At 56.0% G+C, this 12,580-nt stretch overlaps 1 protein-coding gene across 1 annotated transcript; it reads right to left on the reverse strand.

Moving 5' to 3' along the window:
- Positions 1-5,827: 5,827 nt before the first annotated feature.
- On the reverse strand, positions 5,828-11,506 carry CDCP2 (CUB domain containing protein 2). Its single transcript, XM_072041952.1, has 6 exons — positions 10,560-11,506; positions 9,518-9,865; positions 9,105-9,443; positions 8,276-8,629; positions 6,601-6,779; positions 5,828-6,475 (listed from the first exon to the last, which is right to left on the reverse strand). The coding sequence occupies exons 1-6, from the start codon at positions 10,633-10,635 to the stop codon at positions 6,161-6,163; spliced, it is 1,611 nt and encodes a 536-aa protein (XP_071898053.1). The 5' UTR covers positions 10,636-11,506; the 3' UTR covers positions 5,828-6,160.
- Positions 11,507-12,580: the final 1,074 nt, after the last annotated feature.

The following is a 12,580-nucleotide window of genomic DNA, read 5'->3' on the forward strand; positions in this document are numbered from 1 at the left end:
CCTTTCGTACTTACTCTGATTTCTTTAGTGCCACAAGTCATCTTGTTCTCTGTGTGCTATTATTAAGGCTGTGACAGGCACAGCCTTTCTCTGCTGGTAGGCAATAAAGCGCTCTCTGTTCTCTGTGCTGGTACAAGGGACTGGCCACAAACCATTTTCCGAGTTAACAGGGGCGAGAAGTCTAGTATAGCATAAGGGAGTGTGCTTTCATCTGTCATGGTCAGCACTCTGATCTCAAGAGAGTCGCTTAAGGACAGATAATGCAGTGGGAAAACTGCCCATCAGTCTGTGTTCACATCATCCTAAACAGGTCAGTAAGTGGATCTGCTAAATACTTTTTTCTTCCCTGAACACTAACAAAAGCTAACTTACCTTAAATGTTGAACTCTGTAAAATTTATTATGTAATTGCGGGTTCTCTTAAGAAGATCTAAACCCTGTTTTGTTTGCTTGGGCCAGTGCAAGACCATTTCTGTTGTGTGCCGCTAAGGTATCCTCATAGCTGGCTTTTCTCAAAACCAGTGCCCTGGCTGAGCCTAGGTTTGAAGACATTTCACTGGTAGAAAGTTAAGAATAGGTGTGTTGGAGAAAGTACACCACAAACTGGCAGCCGGAGTGGTGACTGTAGGGATAACGCGTCAGTGAAGACGTTGACACCTGATGACCAGTCTGTAGGAAGAGATGTGAAACCCCTCAATTTCTTACAAGCAATCAGATCCATTTCCCACGTAAGTAACCTCAGACTGCACAGCTGTAAGTGAATTCAGGTGTCTTGGACTGTCATGAAAGGGCTTCAGGATCAATGAGTGTCTTAGGTTTTGCTTCCAGAGCTGCAATGCCATGACCTGCAGTGTTTATTTTCAGCTTTCTGTTCCTGGTGCTGGGCTGTGCTGTCTATATTTAGGTAATATGTGAGAAGCACAAATGTGGGAAATGAGGAACTGCTGGTCCTTGTGAAAGCCAGAGAAGAGAAGTTTCCCACACAGCTCAGGTACACCAGCAGAACTTCAGCCTACCTATGTGGTGCTGTGCCTTGGATTGCAAAACACATCTTGTGGAGAGAGTAAGGAATCACCCAAATGGCTCAACCTGTCTGCAGGTAGCAGCTGCCTGTCCCCACTTGGAGTTTGAAAGCAAACTGCTCTACAGCAGTGGCAGTTCTGAGAACAACTCAGCAAAATCCGCTTCTGTTTTTACAGGTTAGCTCCAGGAACCCACTGCAGTAGTGGGGAGGGATGGGGATGCTTTTCTCTCTTACTAGGAAACAGTCCTGGGGCAGGGATACCATTCACAACAGCACTGTAAAATCTAAAAACAAGGTCAATGTGGACATCAGCAAGAACCTACCATGGCCTAGAGTACTTTCTTTGCAAAACCTGCTTGCTTCTCAGCCTGTGCACGTTAGCTTTCGAAGTGGTGCCCTCAGAGATAGCAGCTGTCAGCTGCTATTAACTTAGGGATGCAGTCAGCTGCTAATTAACTGCAGGGATGCAGTTACTGCATACCAGAAAACTCATCTAAATTTCCTCAGTTTAAGGGCTAATACTTTCATAACTTGTTTTCTAAGGGACCTAAGCATATAGCTCTGGGTCCAGCTCTTGCAACCTGATGTTGAAGCTAGCAGCAGTGTTTGGGATGAAGATTTGCAGGCTGAGCATTGCACACGGCTGACTGAAGGGACTGGAAGAGATCTCCAAGGGCTGGGCTTGAGACGTGCAGCACAGGGGGAACCAGAGAACAAGGGAATGGTGTGAGGACAAAGCCAGGAAGGAAGGTGGGGAAAAAAAAGAAGACAAAAACGGAGAAGAAAAAGCAATAGGCCAAAATAGGGCTTTCTTTTCTCAAAGAGTGATGCTGAGTGTGATGAGGGGATGCTCAGCACCTCGGTACTCAGCAGCCAAGTTTTTGATTACTCTATAAAGACCAGATTTGCCCTGTTTGTTGGAAGTGAGCTGGTGGGTTTGAGTGCCCTGCGATGTCCCTGTGCCAGCAGCACTGACGAGCCATGGTTCAGGGACACGTGGGGCCTGCAGGACCATCCCCAGCTTGGTTTCTCCCACCACAAGGGTCACACACCCAGCTGGGGGGCAAAAAGGCCCCTCGTGCATCCTGGGGTTGGGTCTCACTGATCTGGGTGTGCACTTCTGCTTTCGCCTCTGGTTTTACCCTGGAGCTGCTGTGTGGTGGCAGCCGCAGGGTGCCAGGAAGACACTTGGCAGAGGCAGGGACTTCACAAGCTCCTGTCTTCATGCTGGGGAAACCCTTTCAGCTTAAAAGGAGGGATGGAAGAGCTGAGCTGTGGCTCCCTTGGGCTGTGTTTCCCCGGTGCGGTGCCTTTCAAGTAGCTGGTGCCCTGTTACAGGGGAGCATTAAACCAAGGAGGCACCCAAACTGCAGAAAAGGCGCTTCTTTTTTCCCCTTTTCCTGCCAGATTAAGCACAGCCCACACACTCCTTTCAGCTGAAGAGTACACGAAGCTGAAGGATCTGTAGATCCAAGCAAAAAGAAAGGAAGCCCTTCCCGGAGGTGAGCAGCGATCCCCATCAGCAGGCAGGGGAAGGAGGGCTTCATCCTGCCGCAAATTGCTTGGGCGAGAGGAGAAGGGAGTAGCCGAGACCTCCCCGTCCTTCCTGAAAGGCAGCACGCGGCGCCTCGGCGTTTTTCATCTTCCAAGAGGCTCTTCAAAGGTTTCTCCACAAAGAACCCAAACTTTCAGATCTCCTTCGCTGGCAGTCTGGCAATGTGAGGGGTTTGCTCGGCTGGTGGCTGGCCCTGGGCTGGGAGGTGCTCAGACAAGGAGCAGCCCCAGATGTCCTCGCACGTCCCCCCTGTGCCCCTTCCCCGATGAAGGGGAACCGCAGCCCCCCGCTGCCCCAACCTCCCCCTGCAGTATTGCAGCTCTCGTGGTGGGAGCAGACCCGATTTGGCTCACGGAGCTGACAAAAGAGCTGCAAGAGCCTGGCCAGGCAGCTCCTGAAACCTCAGTGCTGGGTTATGAGGGCAGCAGGGGAAACTGAGGCACGGAGGTGCTCCGGCAGGCTGGAGGATGCAAAGAGGGGGAGCCCACGCCAGGGTTACGCTGCAATTAATGACGCGCTAATTCTGCTGGCAGTGTGCTGAGCAACATCTACGATCGCTGTCAATTAGACTAGATTACAGGATAATCCCTGCTAATTACATATTATTACATACCGAGCAGTTATCTCCCCATAAAGGGTGCCCCTCTGATGGACAAACCCTCTTCTTTGAACGCAGCCAGCCCAGATGGCAGAGCCCTTTTTTCCTGCAGCCAATATTTTCCTTCAGCTGAAACGCTCACGCTGCAAACACCGCGCTCTTGTCCCGGGTGGCAGGAGGAGGAGGAGGGTGGCTGTGAGGGGCAGGGCCAGCCCCAAAAGAAAGACAGGGGCAGCTTCAAAGCCAGACCCCATGGAGCTGCCATGCTGCCGGGGCTGGGAGCGAGCACCCCAAGGGCTGTGCTGCAGCGGGGAGTCCTGCCAGCACCCAGGGGTGCTCAGGCAAGGCTGTTGGCAGCTCAGGGTTTGGGGTGACTTGCAAGGCGATGCTTTCCTTCAAATAACTGCTCCCCATGTCCCCCAAATGCCCCTGTTTCACCTCTACACACCAAAACCCCCAGGAAGCATGGGGGGGAGGATGACCTTGCTGTCCCCATGGGGCAGGATGGCCGGGAAACGGGAGCGAGCGCTGCTGAAAATAAACCGGGAAACAACTCCCGGTAAACGCCGCCGTTGCATTTTTAATCGTCCATATGCTTGCTCCATTATGTCTCCCCAGCTGGCGGGGCTGACGGCGGCTGCCTCCTCATCTGTGCCGCCGAGGGTCTCCGGCAGGTACCTGAATCTGCAAGGTGACAGGGTGGCAGGGGGCTGGGGATGGCCGTGTCCCCACGCTGTGCCCACCTCTACCCCGGTGTGCTCGGGGAAGTTGGTATTAAACGACCCCAAAAACCAGCAAGCAAGGAGGTGAGAGCCTACCAGCTCCCCGTGCCGCCGCCCCGGGGCAGTCGCTATTAAATGAAATGCAGAGGCTTGCTCCAGGAGGGGATGCAGGTTTGGGCGGGGAGAGCGGATTAGAGGAGCAGAGCTGCCTCATTCCTGGCATTCCTGGAGAAGGGAAAAAATAAGATAAAGAGGGAGAGCAGGTTCGGAGCCAGACTTCACGGCCCCTGCATGGGACATCAGCTCACTGGGGCTGCCGGTGTTACAAATCCCGGTGTCCTGGATAACCCCAAATGTGTCCCGCACAGGGAGCACCAGCATCTGCTCGGTATTTTGGAGCTGTTTCCTCTAAAAAGCGTCTTTTCCCCGAGGCAGACGGTGCTGCTGCATAGCAGCACACTCACAGCCACAGGGTGTGCTTGGTGGGAAGGAGAAACAGCCCCACCGAGGGACCCACTGCAGCAGCGGGGTCTGTGCCCAGTACCAGCGCCCTGGGCACTGCTGGGATCACCGAGGAAAAAGCTCTCGCTGGGTATTTCACGGGGAAATCCACCAAAGAGGGGTTGCCTGCTAAGGGGGGAGCACCCAGCCAGTGCTCAGAGGGTTTTCTTTCTTTCTGCAGCCACCAAACCCACAGCCGTTGTATTATTACCTTGAAAGAAAGGCGAGGATCAGCAGAATTATGCCCCTCAGGCCACATAAATCCCCGGCAAGCAGAGTGTGCGACACATCTGCTTGGGAAAGCATCGGGACGGCGTTAGCTTTTATGGCTGGGTTAGCATGCAAACCTGGACCTTATAAACCACCCCTGGAAAGGAGACGGACAAGGCACCAGATCTAAACAGTACCCCAGCTGCTGACCATGCCCTTGGGAGTGTGCGGCATGCCCAGCACTGGGCAGCCACAATAAAAGGTGGAACAAATCCCCGTGATTACCCAGCACCTCGCATCCTGGGACTCGCCGTCCTCCGTCACACTCGGCAGCTCGGCGAGCACCCTGTGCACAGAGCCCCATTGATGGCCAGAGGTTGTCCGAGGCCAGGAGGGTGGCAGGGAGCCCAGCCTGTGCTCCGGCCCCGCGCCCTGGCTGGCTACAAGGGGCTTTTGTCCAGCCTGGGAAGTGCCAGTGCGGTGACCTGCCCGTCCTGGGGACAGGGAGGGGACGTGCCGTCGGCCAACTCCTGTGTGCAGGGGCAGGGGACACTGGGGCCGGTCCTGCACCATGCCCCTGGGATGGTGCCCCTGGGTGGTCTCCAGCCCGTCCCTGTTTTGCATCGGGGCAGGACAGGACATTTCCCAGCCTTCCTTACACCAAAATCCCAAGGAGAGAGCGATGCTGAGCTGGAGCTGGCAGCATCCAGCCCCCAGCGAGGGGTCGGTGTAAATCAGAAGGAGCCGACCCATCGCCCTGCTTTATGTAAGAGCCACTTCCCCAGGTGCTCAGCGATACCTGCCCCCGGGTTTAGGATTGAGGGGCACACCGCTCTCCTGGGCACACTGGGAAGGAGGAAAGCACAGGGGAAAGGACAAATTGCTCTCATTTTCTCCAGCCTTTGGGTGGCTGAAGCGCTCAGGTAAGCCCTGTGAGAAGACGACACGTGGAGAAGCAGTGGGGAGCTCGAGGATGAACACGTCTCGTCACATCCCCACCGCTCAGACACCGCATATGGGCACCGGAGACACCTCCCCGAAGCACCTACATGCGCTGCGCCCATCTCTGCGTGCCAAGGGGAGACGTCGGCGTCTGCAGCCGCCTCCAGCAGGGATCCATGGCACCCACACAGGCACGGATGGGAGCACGGAAAATATTTGTTGGAAATATTGCTATATTTGGGGGGTAGTCTGTGCGCTCAAGAATTCAGCGAGAAATAATTGACAGGATTATTTGCAGCCATCGGCAAACAACGTTACTTTCCCGAAAGTAGCGGCACCAGAGGGAAAATAAATGGAAGCAGGTGCGGGAAGAGTTACGGAGCACGAGAAGTGCGTTCCCGAGCCAAATGGACAGATTGAGAGACAGAGGAAAACCGATGGGGAAGGGAAGCGGCTGCCTATTGCCCAGATCCCTCAGGCGCGGGGAGGAGGTGGAGGCTGGGCTCGGGCTCCGTTTCGGGGCCTCTGTCTCAGCAGCTGCGTTAGCGCTAAGCCTGGGCCGAGGGAAAATTTTGGGGGGCATTTCCGAGCTGAGCAGGGATGAGTTCGCTACAGCAGCACGAGCCCGACCACGGCGATGACCATGAGGAGCCCGGCCAGGATGCAGATGCTGATGAAGACGATGTCGCTGGTGTCCTGGCTCCTGGCCTCACGGGTGTCCACCCCCCCTGCCTCCCTCTGCTGGGCCTCCACCAGGCTCTCGGCCTGGCTCAGCCGGTGTGGGCCAGGGCCGGCGATGAGGGTGACCGCGGCCTCCTTCTTCTTCGGCTCGCACTGCACCTCGTACCGGTGGACGTCCTCCTGGTCACCTGCCGAGAAGTCGATGTAGAGCGTGCTGACGATGATGTTGGTGTTGTTCCGTCTCTGCAAGACAAGGGATGAGGCTCCTCAGGGCTCAGCTCCATGGGGCAGCTCTGAGCAGTCTCTGAGAGGGACCAGAGCTAACCCCTGCCCGGCTGGCTCTAAGGGAAGGTCTGCCAAGCCTTTACCTGGGATTCAGTGCCGCAGGTGTCGAAGCGGGTGTGTATCTTGAAGTTGGAGCCGACCACGTGGGCCGCACAGGAGGGCATCCCCAAATAAATCTTGTTCCTCTCCAGCTGGGCCAGGGCCCGCACGGGGATATGGATGTGGAAGTCCGTCCGCGTGCAGCTGACGTTCATGGGCACGACTATTGGGGCAGAAAACAAGACATGGGTGAGGCATTGCTGGCATTTCCCCAGCTGTGCCACCTACAGAGACCACTGCAACTTGGCCCAGAGCCACCACCGCTGTCCCTGTGACACACGGAGCTGGTGGTGGCACTGGGGCTGGTGGGGATGCCAGCCTCACGCCTTTGCTGTGCCTCGTGTGGTATCCGCCACCACTGCCACAGCTCTGGGTTGTGGATCAAGGCAAATAAATGATTTTTCAGGGGAAAAAAAGAGCTACACCTGTAATGTAGAAAGTGTTATTTGATACAAAACACAGTCCCTCTCCATCGTTCTCCCCCTGGCACCCTGTGTGGCTCCTCAGGGTGCAGAAAGCAGCGGTGCAGGGAGGGCAGTAGGGAGGAGAATGCCCCACTCCTCTAATGTTAATCCTCGCTGAGCTCGAACCAAGCACTTGGGCAGTATGAATTATTGAATTATTCCAGCTCCCTCTGAATCCTGGCCTTACGAAACTGGTAAGATGCAATAAAATCAATATGAAAAAACAGTGTCACTTTGCTACACTTAGTGCATTATAAAACCATTAGAAGATTTACCAAATAACTAAAGTGCATTAGATCAAGAGGAGGAGGAGGAGAAAATGGATCCTCTCTCCCGGCGTGAAGGCTTTCATGCAAACGGCCGTAAATCACACACGCCCTGCCCAACTCACTTCATGGGCCCAGACAAAAGGGAAATATTTGCATGGACTAAGAGCTGTGGAAGCGGAGATGCCCCGTTTTTATATCTCCATGGTCCTGGGGATGATATGTAGCCCTGCTGGGTGCCTGGTACGAGCTCTCTCCCTCTCAGGTTGTAGAGGCCTAGGGGAAAACTCCATCCCCTCTCCGACTCCCACAGCCGTGTGCTCCAAAATCCCTCCTGCTACACTCTAGATGATGTACAGTTCTGCTGCTGCTTGAGCACCTGGCTCAGCAGCCACGGCTCCTGTGCCGCCCTGCGAGCAGTTCTGCAGGATGCTGCACCCGGGTCCACCCGTGGATGCCGAGGCTGCTCCTCCGCTCCGTGGACCCGAGGCTCATCCTGCGCCGAGCACAGGCATGAATCATCCCTGACACACGGGTCAGCTCAGATGTAATTATCTTGAAATACAGCGAACGTCATAAATTCGCTGGCTTTTGCGGAAGCTGACAAATCTCTGCACGTCGTTACTCTTGCTTTGGGTGCGCCGGCTGGGAGATGGGGCTCAAATGTAGTGGGGATGAGCCCGTGGGGCTAGTGGGGTCCTGATCCTCCTGTGCCGCTCACAGTGGAGGAGAAAACATTTCCACCCATGGCTGTGCCATGCAGGGCACTTGGTGGCCTTCAGGCAATCCGTGATGTGATGGCACAGCCACAACGTGACTGGTGTTAATGCATGAGCTGGCACCTGAGTTCTTGGCCACCTCCCCTGGCTCCTCCATCCCCTAAAAGCCCCCTGGTTCCTGCACCCCACCAGGAGGAGCAGACACCTTACCTCCAACATAGGCGAGGGAGAAGCCCCTCTTGGCCGTGCTGCGGTCCGTGCGGAGCACCAGCAGCAGCCGGTGGCCGCGGGAGGTGACAGGCACCGGGCTGTCGTGCCCGCACCACGTCCCCAGCAGCGAGGCGTTCTCGGCCCCGCCGTCGAAGGCAGACAGGCGGTCGTAGTCACAGCCTCCGGTCAGGCTGCTCCGGGCCTCCAGCTCCAGGTCCAAGAAGAAGATTTTGATCCGGTAGCCTGGGGGCAGCTGGATGCTCCACTGGCACTGGAGGTTGTTGGGGTAGAAGTTGGGGTACTGAGGGCTGGAGAAGTTCCCCTTGATGGCGGTGTAGACTTCCTGGCACTCTCCTGCTTGGGGGAAAAGAAAGGAAAGCTGAAGCCTCCTGGCTGCTGAGCACTTGTTTTATTGCTGAAGCCTGTTCTACCCTCCACATTACTGCTCCTCGGCCTTGTGTTTGGCCAATGTCCACCCATGAGTTTTGGGGGATGGCAGCAACCCAGGTAGTTAAGACCATGGGCAGTGTCCTACAGGGGAAGACAGGGGGGGCACTTAACCCATGGCACATCACGAGCAATAAGAAGGGCATCTCTTGTTTGAGAGAAAGTCAACCTAAGGCCTGGAAGAGCCATAATGAAGCTATTTGCTTTGCATGGTGGTCTATAACTCCCACCATCACCTCATGGAGTCCCCCCAAAGATCTCCCCTCCAGTATCATCTCCTTGAGCTGCCACAGGAGGGAAGGCACCACAAACCACCACCCCTACCCACAACCCAACCACCCCCTCCCCACAACCTTCTACCCATCCCCTCCAAACCCCACACCTGAGTAGAAATGAGCCTTGAAGCCCCTTCCCACGATGTTGAAGTCCGACTTGAAGAGGACGAGGAGGTGCTGGGTGGAGGAGACGGTGCGGGGCGGCCGGGCACTGCCGCAGTAGCGACCCAGGCGGGGGGCAGAGGCAGTGGGGCCATCGAAGAGGGCCACGTAGTCGAAACCACAGCCCTGGCCGCCCTCCATCTGGAAGTCGGCAAAGACCAAGGTGACAGGGCCACCAGCTGCCCCGATGCTCCAGCGGCACTCGGCATCATTGGGATAGCTCTCGGGGTACCGCGGGCTGGTGATCTCCCCGGACAGCCCTGTCAGCTGCCCGCCGCAGGCATCTGAGACACAGAAACTGAGGTCAGAGGGAGGACGGATGGACAGACGGACGGACACATCCGCCATCCCCTGCTACCTTTGCGGTAGGCGGCGGCGAAGCCGCGCTTGGCCACGTGGCGGTCGGAGCGGAAGACGACGGCCATGACGTGCCAGGCGGAGGCGAAGGGCGGCGGGGTGCTGTGGCCACAGAAGGTGCCCAGGAGGTTGCCCCGGTCGCGGGCGGCCCCGTTGTAGACCTGGAGGTAGTCGTAGGCGCAGGCGGCGTGGTACTCCAGCTCAAAGTGGCTGAAGGAGAGCAGGACGGAGGAGCCCTCGGCCACCACGATCAGCCACGTGCACTCTGTCTCGTAGGGGTACGGCCCCGGGAAGTTGGGGCTGGAGAAGTTGCCGGAGGGTGCCGAGAGCACCCCGCCGCATTTGATGCCTGGGTGGCAGGAGAGAGGGGTGGGAGGTAGATGTGACACCCCATTTTGAGGGAAACCCTAAAAGGATGGTGGCTGGGCAGTGGAACAGGGTGCACAACACCAGCTCCATCCCACCACCGGAGCATCCACAACTGCTTTGCTAATTACCGGGGAGAGGTGACTGAGCGATGCGGGGCTGTGCTAAAGGACTGATGTTATGGAACTAAACTTCCAGGAGGGAAGCCTGTAGGACGGGGGAGCAGCCGTGGTGCAGGCAGCCGGGTAATTAGGGACTCGGTGCCTTTTTTTGGGGGGGAGGGATGCTGCCAGTTAGTGAGTTGCTGGGCTGAGCTGCCCCCCTGGTCCCCCAGGTACTGTGCTGTGTGCTGAACCCACCCTACATCCGAGGGGCACCTTGTACAGATAAAATGTGGGTTTACCACATATACTGCAACTTTTATGTGTATATATACACATCTATTTTTGTGTGTAGGTATACATATACAAATGTGCAACTCCACGAGCTAATAACCCCTTCAGCAACGTGCCTGTAACCGCAGCCGGACAATCCCTAACTTCAATCTTCAATAAAACCAACGTGATGCAGCAAGCCAAGTGCACTCCCGTCTCACACACTTGCACACACCTGGATGGCTCCCGGGCTGGATCCTTCCCCCGGCCACCCCGGTGTCCCCGTGGTGTTCAGGCTCTTACCTGTGCTGGGGACCACCCCGAGCGCCCCGCAGAGCAGGGCCAGCGCCGCCAGGCAGCCCGTGCCCCCGCGCCACATCCTCCCTGTGCGGGCAGCGCTCCCGTCACCGGTGCCCGAGCATCCCTCCAGAGCTGTCTGTCCAGGAGGGAAAAAAAAAATAAATACGGGGAGAAATAAATAAAAAGCAGGAGGACTGCAGAATTAATAGCGGAATGAATAATTCATCGCTTGTTTGAATTAAGAGCGGCAAGGTAACTTGATCTATTCCTCCCTTCCTTCACTCAGTTTTAATGATCTGGATCAAATGTCCCAAGGATTTACACTATACCAGATACCTTGTCAATACACTATATTTAGAAGAGATATTAATGTTTCAGATATGGTGTATAACGGCAGTAAGTCTGGGCTGACAATATGCCCTTAAGGGGCCATGAAAATAATTTAGTTTGCCAGGCAAGACAGCGAACCAAAATGGGAATTTCAGACTCACCACGGAAAAGTACCTCAGGAATTAACGTGATTTATACTGCGGCACTCGCTGCACAAAGCCAACTGTTGATAAAAGCTGGAGAAACACCACGAGTGCTCTGGCCCTGCTTTGGATGCCCGGCTGTGGCTTGGAGGCGCGATGCTGCAGCGCCAGGACCTCACCGTCCTGCAGTGGATGGAGGGCAGAAGATGCAAACCTCCCAGCATCAAGCTTTTCATAGCCTGCCCAGGAGCAAAAAGACGTCTCAGCCCACTCTTGAATGAATGCTAGGAGATAAAAAGCCACAAAGGCCTCAAAAATTCAAGCAAGGTGCGGGAGAGACCCGTGCTTCTAGAAGTCACCTTCAGAGCAGTGGGGAAAGAAGCAGCAAGTAGCTCTAAATCTCAGCCGGGGAGGCAAGTTGTGTTTATTAATTAAGCAATGAGGATCGATGCCTGAGACATTTCCTGTGGATTAATGATGGGCTGGGAGGAGCCGATAGCCCGAGGTGCCGCTGAGGACCATTAACACCAACTGGCCATTAATCGCCAGGAAGTGCTCTGTGCCAGGGTCATTAAGTGCCTGCATATATTTATGGGTAATAACAACAACAATAACATTCGTCCGGGCTCTCTGCCCCATGCCCGGCCTGGCTGGAGCCGTGCTGGTGAGCACTGGGAGCACATCCCAGGGGCTGCACGTGGATGGAGATGCCCGGTGGTGCCCGCTGATTGCACTCCAGCTGCCCGGTGTGCCCGGTGTGCTGCCCTAGCCATGGCCATGAGGGGCTGAGAGTAGCCCTGCAAGCCTTGGGCCTCTGGGTGTAGGGACAGGCTGCTCCTGGCTTCCCCATCGCTGTGACATGGCTGTCCTCGCTGTCAGCCCATTGCCAACATCACCCACATCCCTCCAGTTAATCTACGGCTGGCCTGGGCACCGCATCCATCAGGCCCACCCCTACACGGCCGCTCTCAGCCTGCTCCATGCCCCGGTACCCCCCAGGAAACAGGAGGCTGAGGCTGTGCAGCACAGCAGCTGTGACCCCATCCCGGGGGACGGCATCCATCAGCCTCAGGCACGTTCACCCTCTCCTGACCCGGGGATGGCAATTCCCAGGCTGGGCCCGAGCCCAGGCAGCGCCATCCGTCAGCCGGCAGAGCGGGCTGCAGGGCAGAAGGGCTGAAGGGAGGCCGAGGAGCAGCAATAACCCTGATGAGGAGCCAGGCAGGGCCTGCAGCACGCAGCTCTTGCCAGAGGTGCTCTGGCTCAGCCCAGGGTGCCTTGGCTCGGGCCGGAGACACTGCAGGGTTTTTTTTTTGAGGTGTGCTGTACTGGGGCTCCTCGAATTCCTTGGCAGGCAAATCTATAAATCATGAGTCAAAAAGGCGTTTGATTCATTTAAATAGAAAGGATGTGATCAGGGCTGCGAGACTTCAGAGAAGATCAAAGGTTTAAACACGGTCCCCAGGAGGAACGGGAATTATTTAGGCAGGAAATAATGAGATGAAATTAAGAAGGTATTTAGGCTGCCCACGAGGAAGAAGAAAGGAAGCG

The sequence above is a fragment of the Anas platyrhynchos genome, chromosome 8 (assembly GCF_047663525.1).
Source record: "Anas platyrhynchos isolate ZD024472 breed Pekin duck chromosome 8, IASCAAS_PekinDuck_T2T, whole genome shotgun sequence".
Taxonomy (NCBI): Eukaryota; Metazoa; Chordata; class Aves; order Anseriformes; family Anatidae; genus Anas; species Anas platyrhynchos.